Genomic DNA, 15,787 nt, shown 5'->3' with positions numbered 1-15,787 from the left:
AAAAAAAAAAAAAAAAAAGAATATTTGTGAGAGTCAGTATCTAAAAGAAGCATGAGGGTGCCTGGGTGGCTTAGTCAAATGAATATCTGAATGTTGATTTTGGCCAGGCCATGACCCTAGGGTCATGGGACTGAGCCCCAAGTCAAGCTTAAGATTCTCTTTCTCTCCCTCTCCTTCTGCCCCTCTCTCCTGCTTGAGCTCTCTGTTTAAAAAAAAAAAATTAAAAATTAAGAAAAAGAAAAAGAAAGGAAGCATGAGCCTGAGGGCATAGACTAGACCAGAGGCAGTGGGCAAAAACTGGGGCTTGGGGAATGCCTTTTCTGGGTTCTTACTGGAGAGGGACATGGGCTGCATCTCGGCCAAATTTCTCTGGCTCATAGGGACAGCAGTTCAGACTGCCACAGAGCTTCTAGCCACTCCCAAGTGGACTGGAGCAAATGAGAAATGACAGAAGCCGAGGTGCAGATCTGCACTCACCTCTGCTCCCACCTGGACTCAGAACCTACAAAGTACCCACTGAGACAGAAGCCTTGAACACTGTAACACTTCACTTAAAAAGCAAGACAAATGACATTTCCAGGAAGCCTATAATTTTGTCAACTTAGACCTAAGTTTTAAAAAGAAAAGGGCAATCCAGACTCAAACCAGACCCTCATCTCTCCTGAAATCACCTCTGTGTCCCCACTGGTGAACATTTCTGTCTCTTGGCAAGTTGCCCAGAGATTTTAAAAAACACTATTTCCAACCCACCTATTTATTTGTTTTAAGAGAGAGTAAAAAAGAAACATCCACTGCCATGGAGACAGCAAGCTAATAAAATGATAGTCTTGTTACTATACAACCAAAATGGAAACAGTCTTAACAGAGTACCATGTTGGCTAGTGGTTCTCTGACTCAATAATTTTCAGCAACTGTTGTAAAGATGAAAATGCAAATAAGAGGTTATTTATTGAAAAACAGTTCCTGTTCCCAAACATTGGTTTTGAGAGAAATTAATAAGGTGTGTGTGTGTGTGTGTGTGTGTGTGTGTGTGTGTATACTGCTTTCAGATTCACGAGATGATAGAGCCAAGCTAATGCTCCTCTCATTCTTGAGAATAACAGTGCCTATACTTCAAAAGCATGAACAATATATCGCCTCATTTATTTCCAAACTAACTCTGTGGATACATAAGAAGAGTTATTATCCCCTTTTTATAAAAGCAGAAGTTGAGTTCAGAAAAGTTAACTGAGTTGCCCAAAGTCACCTTGTTCCTAAGTGGGAGAGTAAGGTGTAAAATTCCACTAATACAATAGCCACCATCCATATGTGACTATTTAAATTTAAATTAGTTAAAGTTAAAAATTCAGCTCTTGGGGCACCTGAGTGGCAAAGTTGGTTAAGCCTCCAATTCTTGATTTCAGCTCAGGTCATGATCTCATCGTTCATGAGATCGAGCCCTGCGTTGGGCTCTGTGCTCACAGCACAGAGACTGCTTGGGATTCTCTCTCTCCCCCTCCCTCCCTCCCTCCCACACACACACACATAGGCATACAACACACACACACACACACACACACACACACACACACACACACACTCTTTCTCTCTCTCCCTCTCTCAAAATAAATAAATAGACATTTTTTTTAAAAAAATTTAGCTCTTCACTCAAGCTAGCCACATTTTGAGTGCTCAACATCCCATGTGGATAGTGGCTAGCGTTACATAATATTTCTATCACTGTTGACAGTGCTATTGGACAGGGCTGGTCTAGCGGCTAGTTCTTTTGAATTCTAGTAACTTGGGGAAAAGATCCCATGCCATCACCAAGTTACCAGATGACAGAGTTAAATTACAGCCTCTTTCTCATTACTTCAGGCTTCAGGAGGTTGGTTTATCCTCTTAGAGTTTACAAAAACAAAAATCAGTTTTAAAAGAGCTTTACCAAAATGGATTTGACCCATTTGTACTAAAGAAAAAGAATCTGGAAACTCAGTTTGCACATTTGGTAAAAAATATTATTAGTAACAATTCCCAAGTTACAAATAAAAATATTATTAAGAAGAAATTCAGCTTCCAAGACAAAGGGATCATAAAATCAATCCTGATACTGCAAGCCATTAAAAAATCTCTTGTTAGAATTTAAAAGAAATTTCTTGGGGTGCCTGGGTGGCTCAGTCAGTTAAGTGTCTGACTCTTGATCTTGGCTCAGGTCATGATCTCAACAGTTTGTGAGTTGGGGCCCTGAGTTGGGCCCTGCGAGGACAGCGCAAAGCCTGCTTGGAGTTCTCTCTCCCCCTCTCTCTCTGCTCCTATCCCACTCATGCTCTCGCTCTCTCTCAAAATAACTTAAAAATAAATTAAAAAAAAAAGTCTTCTTGGTGCAGAGATTGCTATAATCAGATGAACAGGAGATTTCCAGCTAACACTGGGGCCCAGTTAAAATGACAGATATGAGTGCTACAACAGGGCCACACTGTCTCTATGTGTATGTATCACTTGGCTAACAATGACAGCTGAACCATGACAAAGGGATTAAGCTGCAGAACTAAAGGTTAGGGAGTCAAGATATGGCAAAGTTTATTAAAAGTACAGAGTGGGGGCACCTGGGTGGCGCAGTCGGTTAAGCGTCCGACTTCAGCCAGGTCACGATCTCGCGGTCCATGAGTTCGAGCCCCACGTCGGGCTCTGGGCTGATGGCTCAGAGCCTGTAGCCTGTTTCCGATTCTGTGTCTCCCTCTCTCTCTGCCCCTCGCCCGTTCATGCTCTGTCTCTCTCTGTCCCAAAAATAAATAAACGTTGAAAAAAAAATTAAATTAAAAAAAAAAAAAAAAAAAAAAAAGTACAGAGTGGTGGGACCTCATTACATAAAGCCGTTCTTTCCAGTTTCAATGTGAGATACACAGGGCCTGTTTGTATGATCCAGTCAAAACAGACCAATTTGCTCACTTTTTCACTTAGCCACACGTTTGAGCACCCTTCAGGGGCTAGGTAGTTTGAGAGGCTTCTGGACTGATACCAAGTGGCTGCCCTCTCTGCACTGTGTTGCCTTCGCACTCTTTGGATTCTCCTAACCATTCAGTGGTTAAGTGTCACCAATGGCACCGGCTGGCTGCACAGAAATGCCATTTAAAGTGAAAAAATTGGGGCGCCTGGGTGGCTCAGTTGGTTAAACCTCCAACTTCAGCTCAGGTCATGATCTCACAGTTCATGGGTTCATGCCCTGCACCAGGCTCTGCCCTCACAGTGTGGACTCCACTTGGGATTCTCTCTTTCCCCCTCTCTCTAACCCTCCCCTGCTCATGCTCACTCTTTCAAATAAATGAATAAACTTAAAAAAGTAATAATAATAAAGTGAAAAAACAAGCTCACTCAAGCAATGGAGCAAGGTTCTTAGAGAATCTACAGGACAAAAACTGATTTCTTCACATGCTTGCCAAGGTACCAAGGTTTTTCTACTACATGCACATGGGAAAATAATGAACTGAGGGTAAATTACAGCATTAGAAACATGCTACTCTATGCTTTTCTCAAGGATTCACAATAGACTAACAAAAGGCTAAGAAGGAAGAAGCAGACAAAGTTCTTCTTTCATATTCAGAAAGATTACAGGAAACTTTTTTCTCATTTGTCTGGGATCAGGAGAATGTTCGTGTTTTCCTTTAAAAGGTTATTCCTCTGCAGCAGCTCTCACTGCCAGAACATTTTTCTTAATTTTCACCTAAACCTTATGACCTTGTACACCTTTAAATGTCAAAGAGAAAGGAAGGCTGTGGGGGAAGTTCTGTCTGAGAACAAAGTGTAGCACACAAGACCCGTCTCTTCTAGGAGTCTTCATTCTGGGTACAGCAGCATTGCTGGGCTTACTCTTTGGACTTGAACATCAGTTTCCTATCTGTGCCATCTCTCCTTTCCCTCAAGATATGTGGCGCTTCAGACATTATTAAAGAAAGCTCAGGGCCTGGATTATGTAATCCTTTGTTATCTGGCACTCTGTATTTGGTAGGGCTTATATAGTGTTAAATGTGAGACACATATTTACATGATGAGAATGACAGATGCTGGGAAGTGATCCTGTTTAAAACACACATCAGAAACCAACTTCCAGGGGCGCCTGGGTGGCGCAGTCGGTTAAGCGTCCGACTTCAGCCAGGTCACGATCTCGCGGTCCGTGAGTTCGAGCCCCGCGTCGGGCTCTGGGCTGATGGCTCAGAGCCTGGAGCCTGTTTCCCATTCTGTGTCTCCCTCTCTCTCTGCCCCTCCCCCGTTCATGCTCTGTCTCTCTCTGTCCCAAAAATAAATAAAAACGTTGAAAAAAAAATTTTTTAAAAAGAAACCAACTTCCAAACCCCATAGTTTAGATGCCATGAACGGAGCACATCAAGCAGCAGTGGGATTGGGAGATTCTTTAATTCCCTACACTTTACGAAAGGTCATACTCCAACTTAGAATGATATGCAGAACCCCAACCACCCTGAGTGCAAAGGGAGCCATTGAAGACATGGTGTCCTAACAGATACGCTGTCAGAACTGAAAGCCAGTCCTACGTGGCAACTGTGTAGGAGTATTCTGGGAGATGAGGTGGGTGGGCTTTTCTTCCCAGAGCTATAAATAAGATTGGAATGAGAAGAACTTGATAAAAGATATAAACACAGAAATGATGAGGCAAAATGCAGCCATGACTACACCACTCCTTTCCCCAGTGAGGCCCTACCTACTTCCTAAGTTGTACAGCAAACTTACATATAAACACGCTTTACAGAAACTCCTCAGCCTAGCAAGATGGGAAAGAAATAGGCCCTTCCAACCAGATTACTTGTTCAGGTCTCCAAATCTCCAATAATCAACAACAACTTGCTGGTCACTTACAAGTTGTCTCCAGCACTGCTCAGGTTTTCTTTGAAAGATGTGGACTGGAGGGTGACAAGTGGGGCTGGTAGAAGATGCCAGGTAGTGGGGAGGTCAGGGAGGCACAGGGTGTTGGAGGTTACAACAAGAGTAAGGGTAGAGAGGGGCACCTGGGTGGCGCAGTCGGTTAAGCGTCCGACTTCAGCCAGGTCACGATCTCGCGGTCCGTGAGTTCGAGCCCCGCGTCGGGCTCTGGGCTGATGGCTCAGAGCCTGGAGCCTGTTTCCGATTCTGAGTCTCCCTCTCTCTCTGCCCCTCCCCCGTTCATGCTCTGTCTCTCTCTGTCCCAAAAATAAATAAACGTTTGAAAAAAAAAAAAAAGAGTAAGGGTAGAGAGCACAGGACTATGGTAAGGAAGAAGATTCACTCAGAGGGTGCACAGTTGGCAAAAAAAAAAAAAAACCCAAAAAACAAACAAAAAAAACCCCAAAAAACAAACAAAAACCCTCAGCTTTGTGAACTCAGGACCTATCTGTGTATCACCAGGTATGTAGGTGAACAGGGAATTTCACACCTGAAACTATTCCCAGGCATCAACATTCTAGAGCTCCCATAATCTCAGAGTTTGCTACCTACTTCCTTCACTAGAAAAGCTGAAAACCAAGACTGTGTCCATAGCCAAAGGTGGTTCTTGGTAGGAGGAAGATGCTGTATTCTCACAGAGGCAAATCACTTCTAATCCTACAAGAAGCACAATTATTCTCACTTCACAGATACAGAGAACAACACAGAGTATACAATTAGATATTCAAAACATTTTAGAACCTGCGCTCCTGATAGAAGTGTCATTCCAAATTCCATGCCCAGAATTCCAACGAGTTTGCAACAGAGTAGTATCTGCTTCTGTGTGTCTGTCATTCACACACACACATATCACACTTTACAACCGAATGTCTTGATTCATTCATTCAGTGCCAGGCACTAGAGACAGGAATATAAATAAGTTACTTTCTCAAGGAGCTCACAGTGCAGTTGGAGGGAAATCTATAAGCAACTGCAGTAAGTGAAGCATCATTTGTCTTAACAACAGAGAATACTACAAGAAATGCTAAACAGGAGGACTGTACCCAATAAATCATATTGATCTATAGTAGCCCCTGGTACCAAGTGAAAGACAGGTGGGAGAATGCAAGGCTTTTAGACACTGAACATCTTACAGATCCTGAGAAGTAGCATTATGCTCTCAGAGCTTGTACTGTAATTAGTCAGCACCCCACAGGATGCTGAATTGCTCTTTATTTTGTGCATCAGTGGATTTTAGCCACCCAAATAAACTGTTAAATGTCTTGAGGGCAGGTAACTAATTTGCCTCAAATTTCTTTAATCTCTCTAAGACTACCCTGGGCACAGAGAAGACATTAAACACATGATGTCCTTGGTGAAAGGGACAAGGAGATGAGACTCTGAGTGACCTGTCCCTCTACAAAGGTTTCTAGAGAGGCAGATCTGGAGTGTTTTGTAAAGCACATCACTGCCCTACCTGATCACATTATTGATCCACTGCACAAGCCGTCTGCTCTTGACTTGACTCTTTAAGCCCCCCCCCCCCGGGGAATGTTCTTCACTGGAAAGCCAGAGAAGATTGCAGCATAATGTGGGTAAATGGTTTGGTAGTTAATTGCAGTAAACCCGAAGCTGAATTTGAGACTTAAGTTCCTGGCTGATGCTTAGGACAGAAACAGACCTCAGATTCCTTACAACTGCTGTAAGGTTCTAGCTCTTAGAAATGGACCTGCCATTACCATGCCCTGAATCAAATCCCATCCTCACTCGCTTAAAGGGCTTCAAGGGCTTCACACTGTACCTAAAATAAAACCCACCTCTTCCGTGCAGTTGATAGGCTCTCATTTTAGCCCCGCCCACCCTGCCAATCTTAACTTGGCCTGCTCTCCCTTCACTCACCAGGCCCCAGCCACGCTGGTTTCCTTGATGTTTTCAAACGTTTCAAACTGGCTCTTCCCTGCACTAGGCTCTTATGCTTGTTCTCCCTTTCCCCTGGCCCTCTGCCTGCTTCTGCATGGCTGACTCCATCTCATCCTTCAGAGCTCAGCTCACATATTTCCTCCTCAGGGAGGCCTTTCCTGACCATCTTTATCCAAAGTAACCCCATCTCATTCCTATTATTCCACACCAGCCAGTTAGCTTACATCGTAACAAACTTGGAAATTACGTAATTTCCATGTTCTGAAATTATCTTATTTGTCTCCTTGTGTACTATCACTATTCTCCTTTTAAACATAAAGCTCCTGAGAGCAGGAGCTGGATTTATCTTGCTCCATCAATGGGCACATATAGGTTCCCAAATATTCTGAGTGAGTAAGTGAATGAGAATTAGGAAAATACAGTGGCAGCAGGTCAATGCTGCATTAAGGTGAAAAACATCAGTTCTCTCTCTATGAAGCTAGAGACTTATGGACTCTGTTATAAGACTTTTTCCTTTTTTTTTTTTTTTTTTTAACTTCATTAGGGTGTGTCCAAATAGCAATAACACACAAGAGAAAAGAAAGAAGGGAAAGCTTAAGTTCTCCACTGATGACTTAAAAAGAGATGTCAAAAAGAGCAAAATCTTGCTGGTGCCAGTTTCCACTTTATAATGCTGTTGGTATAAAAAGCAAATTTTCTTACTTCTCACAGATTCCAATGTCGGTTTCATTTCTCCCCAAGTGATGTAGTGAGTTGTGCACCCAGTAAACCCAGCTCTGCAAGAACCCCACAAGCACAATCACACCCATGCCAGCCATAGGGTATCTGAGAATCTCACTCTAAAGAAAACCACAGTTGATTCAAAATAAAATACCAGGTAGAAAAGGGTTTTCCCTTCCCAAGAACCTAAACACCTAAGGCAAAACACATGCAAGAGGTAGGCTCTTCCTCACAATACCCCAGCTCAAGATTTGCTCCTCCTAAAAGGGAAGTGTAATAGGGAGTAGAAACCCCTGAAAGGTGCAATTCAAAAGCTAAGGATGGTTCAACGGCACCAGTAAACCTCATGCTGTTTGTTTCACTGAACCTGATCAATAAGGGCAGTTAACTATTAGTGACTGAAAGCCCCGGAACTTGGAAAAGCACAAGAAAGAAGGTGACAAATGAAATCTGTCGCCCTCGTTTTGTTAGATCCTTCCCACAGCACACTAGGCATGCGAGCCATGTTGAAAACGCAACTCCATCAAACGCTGAGAGAAAGAGAGAGAGGCACTTACGCGGCATGATCCCTTGGCTCACCAGTTCTTCTCGAGTCCGGCGCTGCTGGAGCTTCAACTGCAGCACTGCAGGGCGGCAAAGAGAGAGGAGACATGGAGGTTCAGCTGGGCATTCCACCACAAAAGACACATTGTCAAATGCAGAGAAGGTCTCCCGCACAGAAGGGTGTAGTGTGAAAGAAGGGTCCCTTTAACTCGGACTGTCTATAATTGCAGAAGTGGCCTGATACAGCAGGGTTTCCGTATTCTGCTGTGGGCGGCGAGAGGAAGTTGCGAAGGGTCTTGCAGGGCGATAACAATCCACAAAGTACCAAAGTCTTGCCTCTTGCTCAAAACCTCCTACAACACTGTATCCTCCTCCTAAGACTAAAAAAACACAAGTTCTTAACTCAAAGGAAATATAATGAGGACCAACACCCAGCAGGAAAGGCTTTCTAGATGGTCTACACTGTCTTCCTGGTAGCATGTGTTTACCACCATGAGTGCAGCAAAGACACGGTATTCACACAGATCAGGAAGTATTGGTTATTTGTAAAATCTTTTCTTTTGCATCTAAAAATTACATGTACTTTTAACTGAGCAACGCATTTCTCTCGACCAGAAAACATTTTACCATTAATATAACTCTTTTCTTCCTCTTACTTTCATTTAGAGCTTTTTTTGCTGTTGAGGTGAAACCACCAAGCTACATGAGTCAAAGCGCACGTGGGTTAGGAGAGGGCGACGAGTATTTCTCCTATTTCTACTCTAATCACCTAATGAAACAACTCCATGGGCATTTTTATGAAGTTAAAAGTCAGTGATCTCTATTTCAAATGCCAATGAAACCTAAAGGGCATTCCCACCGCACACCACACAGAATGACCACGGCACAGCCAGCAATAAACTCTAAGTGTGAACATGTTCAGAGGAGGAGGGCTAGGAGGATCCTGAGCCAGGGAGACTCCCCTTACATGAGAAGTCTGCAACTGTAAGGTCTCTACAAGTCACATGTGAGGGAGACCTGCATCTATTAGGAATCACATTACCTTAAGTACCTGCCTTTTCCATTCATAGAGCAGTTTTTAAGAATGCCTCCAAGAATGGCAGAACTCTAACTAGGCTCCTGACTACATCTCAAATTCAGCAGGTCCAAAGTAGAACGTGTCTTTCTCCCAAAAACCTAACCCACTTTCCATCCTCACTTCTCTAAATGGAAGCACTATCTGCAAAGCCCCCCACTCCCTGACTCCTGAACTAGAATTAAAATTTTTGAGCCAACTTCAACTCCTCCACCTCCCTCACACTCCTCCTCTTACCAAGTTACTGGTGCCACAGTTTTGCTATGTTGCACTGAACACTCCCAGGCTCTCCCACTGTAAGCACCCCAATCAAGGCTGTCTAATGACTCTTCCTCAAGTCTCATGTACTGGCCTGTTTATTCACTTCACCTGGAAATACCTACCCTTTCCATCTGACCTTCCTGACTCCCCAGCATGCAGAATTACTCTAGACCTCCTGGCAACTACCTTTTATCTGTTATAGAAAGTACAGTAATAGTTTACTCTGTGTAATAGTTACCCCTGAATGTAGTTATCTCTCCTACCAGTTTATAAACTCCTGGAGGGCAGAGAAAATATCTTATTACTATATGCCCTCCATAGTACTTAATACACAGTAAGCATTTAATAATTGTTTCTTGAATTCAACTATATCTCAAAATGGTAATACATATAGTCTGAGAGATCTAATCAAGAGGTTATAATTATTATTTTTTTATAAATTAACACCTAAAGCCTTGCAAAATAAATGGATAAAACAACAGCCACACTAGTGGCATTTATAGAAAGTGTGCTCTGTGCCAAACATCGTTCCATGTCCTCTAATGTTTTAACTCATTTAATCTAACACCCCACTACGGAGAAACATGGGCATTACTAATCCCATTTTAGAGGTAGAAAAATAAGGCCCAGCGTGAAGTAATGTACCTAAGATTATTCCACTAATAAGAAGTGCAACAGAATTTGAACCCAAACATTCTGACTCTAGAACTTGGGTTTCTTATTTCTCTGCTTCTCCAGAGTCTTCCAGAAGCTACGGAAACAAGAGGCATACAATATGAGCACCTGGATGGGTTCTCTGGTGAGACAGACAAAGGGACTGAGGAAAATGGATGGTTCAGGCCAAGGTCAAAGGAGTCTGGGTGATACTTCAGTAAAATAAATTTAAATTAATCTAAGAATTTGATTTCAGATAAATTAGAACCATAGATAAGCAGCAACATTAATTATAAAAATAAAATGCAAATAGTTAATAGCTAGGAGTCATCGAGCATTGCTATGTGTCAGACCCTGTTAAGTGACTGACATGCTTTTAATTTAATTAAAAAAAAAGCCCCATGAGGATGGTACACTTATTATCTCCATTTTACAGATAAGGAAACTAAGGATCAGACCTTCAAAATTTTGCCTTGGGTCACACAGCTCCAAAGTGCTGGCATGAGAATTCAGTACAGGTCTTTGTGATTCTAGAGTATGGGCATTTAATACTATACATCTCTTTAGAGGAAAGAAAGTAAGAGGAAAAAAGGGAAAATATCTGTCAACTTTTATATACAGTGTTTCTAAAGCCCAGTGTAAGATGAGCTATTAGAAAATTATTTTAAAAAATTTTAAGTTTACTTTGAGAGAGAGAGAGAGCGCGCGCGAGCGAGAGTACAAGCGGGGAAGGGCAGAGAGAAGGAGAGACAGAATCCCAAGCAGGCTCCACATCATTAGCACACAACCCAATGTGGGACTCGATACTCACAAACTGTGAGATCATGACCTGAGCCAAGATCAAGATGTTCAACCAACTGTGCCACACAGGCACCCCAGAAAATGATTAAATACAACAAATTGATTTGATTTGTGAGAATAGAGAAATTTAGAAATTTAAGAAACTTACAATTCAGTAAGTCTGAACACTTCAAAGGAACAATAACTAATGAAAACTCTGGCCATCATCCAAAAATAAGTCTGAAATATCAATCAGCAGCCCTCCTAAATAACCCATCTATATATAGGGCCATAAGGGATATTATGCAAACTTCTTGACTGAAAAACTTGTTGCCTCATGAGAGCAAAAAGTCTATGACTCAAATTTTCTATGGAGAACACAGTAAAAGCCAATTTACTAGCTCAAAGAGGAAAGTTTATCTAATAAATCTTTCCATCTGTAAAACTAAATGAAATTAAAGTCCAGTTATCTGAAAATTCCATCCTGTCCCCTCTCAGCAGTGAACTCTAAACTCCATGCTTATCTGAAATCTGACCAAGTTCCCCATTCAAATAATAGAATTCTTGGGGCGCCTGGGTGGCGCAGTCGGTTAGGCGTCCGACTTCAGCCAGGTCACGATCTCGCAGTCCGTGAGTTCGAGCCCCGCGTCGGGCTCTGGGCTGATGGCTCAGAGCCTGGAGCCTGTTTCTGATTCTGTGTCTCCCTCTCTCTCTGCCCCTCCCCCGTTCATGCTCTGTCTCTCTCTGTCCCAAAAATAAATAAACGTTAAAAAAAAAATTTAAAAAAAAAAATAATAATAGAATTCACCCTGTATCAGTAGTGTCTGGAGTATTGGTACAACCTGACTATAGATAGATACTGTTTTATACGTTGCACAACCCTCCCCTGCCAATTTGAACAATGTTTATAAGGAGGATTTAAAAAAAAAAAAAAAAAAAAGACCTAAGCAATAAACTCCAAACTATAGTTGTCAGTCTCTACTTGATTTTGTTTTAGAATTGATCTGTTTGGTTGTGTATATATACACATCCTTCTTCTAAAACTTTCAACTACAAAGTAATAGGTTATCTATATGAATTTCCCCTTAGTCTAACTTAATTCCTCTCAATTCTAAGCACTCTAAATAAAATGCCTATTATGTGACCAGACTTTAGGGATTATTCATTTTAGAAGAAATCATTTAATAACTCACTTATAATAAACAGCCTAAGAGCCATATGTGCTAGTACATTTAATGCACACCCGCCATCACCAAGCAGTATCTGACACAAGTTCAAATGATCATATTCATAGGCAGTGCCAGACCAAGTAGATTCAAAAGAGCAGGAATTTGACAAAATCTCTCTATTCATTATACACCAGCATTCAGATTTCTTCTCCACTCTTCAAGTCGATAAAAACTAAACAAAAATACCTATATGTGTACATGCATGAGTCTTTATCCTTTCACTGTTATTGAATTCCACAAATTTAATATATCATGTGTCTCTAAAATTAATCAGGAATTAATCAGAATTAATCAAGTTTTCTACCTGTTTCAAACAAAGGTGATCAATTGCTATTTGTATAATTGGTTTCCTGGGAAATCAAAGCAAAGGAGTAAACATCATATATTTCTGCCCTGTAAGGCCATGGAAGTGGGTTGATGGCATTCAAGGGGTAATGTCCCAGAAACGGACACCTCAAACAAATACATGATTCAGGACTAGAAAGAAAAATCAAAAAGTGATGCGTCCTCAAGCCCAGCACTGTGGCTTCCACTGGTCAGTGGTCCTGGATTTCACTGGGGAGGGAAATGTGCATCTTGGAAGGTTGTCCTCCCCCTTATTCATATTTACCCATTAGTGATTCCACAAAGGCTTCTGGAGTAGAGGATAAAGTATTTATGAGGGAAGCAGAAAAGAACAGGAAGGGGGTTAGTACGGGAATGACCACAAAAAAACCCAAAACCCTCCTTTGGCATCATCCTTTGTTCAGTAAAACCTCTTCAAGGAAGATTCTGACTGCAGGGACATTTCCAAAGCCGGATCTCCTAGTAACTGGTCCACTGTTTTCCCCTCCATAACCTTTAGGTACCAGTCCCAGAATAAATAAGCAAATACAACTTAATTCAACAACAGACATCACCACCTCTAACTTCAAACCGGAGAATATGTTTCACTGGGATGATCAGAGAAGGAACAGGGTGGGCAGGGTGGGTTTTAGCCTTAGGGGGAGCTTAGCAATGCTAATAATTAGAATACTCATCTTTGCAGCAGTGAATTACACCGATTTTATTGGTGTATTTTGTACCTGTTTATCTCCCATGCCTTAAAAAATCATTTAGTGATACCCAAATTGTAAACCACATCACCCATCACTTAGAACCAAAGCCTATTCTCTGAATATTCACTACTTCCATTCTTAGACTGTATGATTAAAAACGGGTGAAGGATGTCCCAGAAGAGGGTACTCCTCATGTTCTGCTGCCTAGGTCACTTTATAGCATCACCACCAAAATGCAGACTGGAAGTCGGGATAGAGACACAGATCTCTGTTCACTTCTCATTCATCCGCCAAACAAATATTTACTAAGTAACTACTATGTGTCAGGCCCCATGTTAAGTGCTGGATACACCTGTGGTCTCTGCTCCTATATAAAGTTTTCAGTCCAGTGGGGAAACACACAGCAAATCACATATCAAAAGTACAAGTTATGATTAAGGTTTTAAGAAAAGAATGAAGGATATGAGAGAGGTCAGACCCTGGAATTCATAGTTTCTCCTCCATATGCTCTGTAATAACCACCTTTTCACATATCCTCTTTACTACTGTATATATAGTCAATTATTTAAGATACTAAAACTCCTTAAAACACAGAGAGATCTTGGGGCAAACTGTATTAAAATAAATAAATTGGGGCACCTGAGTGGCTCAGCTGGTTGTATCTGACTCGTGATTTCAGTTCAGGTCATGATTTCACAGTCGTGACATCAAGCCCCACACTGCCAGTGAGAAGCCTGCTTGGGATTCTTTCCCTCCCCCCCTCTCTCTGCCCCCGCCCCCCCCCCCCCAAATAAATACATAAACTTAAAAAAAAGTTATGGGCACGCAGTTCATTTATTCACTTTGTGTTTATTTGCTTCACACACTAGTTGGTAAGCACACCAATTCGCCTCATATCCATGCCTCCTTTAGTTCTTCCCTAGTTTCTTGTCAAAACTCTTCTCAGGCATTCATGCAAGAGATATGAGGTTGTACTAATATATGCCAGATATTTTGCTTGCTGCTGGAAATACAGCAATGAACAAAGTCACTGCCTTCAGTGGTGTTTACACTTTCCTGGGTTACAAGAGTGAAGAGTACTTTCAAAGAAATACTCAAGACACCACATCCTAACTAAGCAGTTAGATTCTTCCCATTATTCAATTCATCCATTCAAGATCTTTTGCCCTCTCAAAGCCACAGTTGGCTACTAGAGTACTGGGTACTACAAGTATGAAAAAGACGTGGTTCTCATTCTCATGGAATTCTTACACCTAATGGGAAAGAGAAGCTCAAAATGTCTGGGGAGCCTGGGCGGCTCAGTCAGTTAAGCATCCAACTTTGGCTCAGGTCACGATCTCATGGTTCATGGGTTCGAGCCCTGCATCGGGCTCTGGCTCTGCGCTGACAGCACAGATTCTGTATTTTCTTCTCTCTCTGCCCCTCCTCTGCTTGTGCTCTGTCTCTCTCTCTCAAAAATAAATAAACATTAAAAAAATTAAAAAGAAAGAAAGAAAGAAAGAAAGAAAGAAAGAAAGAAAGAAAGAAAGAAAAGAAAAGAAAAGAAAAGAAAAGAAAAGAAAAGAAAAGAAAAGAAAAGAAAAGAAAAGACCTGATGTCTGTAATGCAGACTTCTACTTAAAAGGTCATAGAAAAATGCAACTTAGCTAATACACATGCCCCTCTAAGGGTCCCTGACAAATCCAGTCATCTGGTCTTATGGGTGATATACATGTATGCATAAATAATGAAAAGAAATACTGGTTCCTTAAAAATAATAAAAGTCCAGGGCACCTGGGTGGCTCAGTTGGTTAAGCTCCGACTTCAGCTCAGGTTATATCTCACAGTTCGTGGGTTCAAGCCCTGCTGACAGTTCAGAGCCTGGAGCCTGCTTCGGATTCTGTGTCTCCCTCTCTCTCTCTGCCCTTCCCCACTCACATTCTGTCTCTCTCTCTCTCAAAAATAAATAAACCTTAAAAAATTTTTAAAAATAATAAAATCCAAGTAGTTCTCTACTTTTTAGATGCTACAGGAATGCAAAGGTGATAGTACCCAACACTGGAAGTCACAGAGAAACAAGATCTTTTCTACATGGGGTAAGAATAGTGAAGCCATAAATGGGGTCTTAAAAATATTTTATCCTCATGATCAGTCTGTACTAAAGTTTCAAGTAATTAAAAAAAATTTTTTTTTAAGTTTTTATTTACTTCTTTTGAGAGAGACAGCATGAGCCAGGGAGGGGCAGAGAGAGAGGGAGGGAGGGGGAGAGACAGAGAGAGGGAGGGAGAGAGAGAGAATCCTGAGCAGGCTTTGCTGGGTCAGCACAGAGCCTGACGTGGGGCTTGAATCCACGAACATGAGATCATGACCTTGGCTGAAATCAAGAGTCGGATGCTTAACTGACTGAGCCATGCAGGTGTCCCTCACGTAATTTCTTGGTGTCATTCCCAAAAAGTATTACTCGTCCGGGTCCCTATTTAGCGTAATTTCTCACAAGTCCTTCCTGATAGAGGCCAGAGAGATACAAAAAGAAAGAGAGGTGTCTGCGCTCCCTTGCTCTTTTCCCTGGCCTTCCCTGGTTTCTGGTTCTCAGACCCTAGAGAGCATCCCTGGGATTGTTTCCCTCTGCTGAGTTGTACGTAGGATTTCCTCAAGCTTTCCAGATGCTGAGTTTTTTTAGACCCTTTCATGGTTCATTT

The 15,787-nt window shown here is 41.8% G+C and overlaps 1 protein-coding gene across 3 annotated transcripts in view; it reads right to left on the bottom strand.

The window, feature by feature from the left end:
* Positions 1–15,787, bottom strand: part of MRTFA (myocardin related transcription factor A) — a 215,596-nt gene that overhangs the window by 35,433 nt on the left and 164,376 nt on the right. For all 3 annotated transcript variants that reach the window (XM_040490743.1, XM_040490744.1, XM_040490745.1), the window contains one exon: positions 8,088–8,153. In XM_040490743.1, the coding sequence (XP_040346677.1) occupies positions 8,088–8,153 (66 nt within the window). The remainder of the gene's footprint in view (positions 1–8,087; positions 8,154–15,787) is intronic.

The sequence above is a fragment of the Herpailurus yagouaroundi genome, unplaced genomic scaffold, assembly GCF_014898765.1.
Source record: "Herpailurus yagouaroundi ecotype Mexico unplaced genomic scaffold, PumYag 182, whole genome shotgun sequence".
Classification (NCBI taxonomy): Eukaryota; Metazoa; Chordata; class Mammalia; order Carnivora; family Felidae; genus Herpailurus; species Herpailurus yagouaroundi.
Note: the sequence above shows the minus strand (reverse complement) of the source record. Positions and strands in the feature narration are given on the sequence as shown.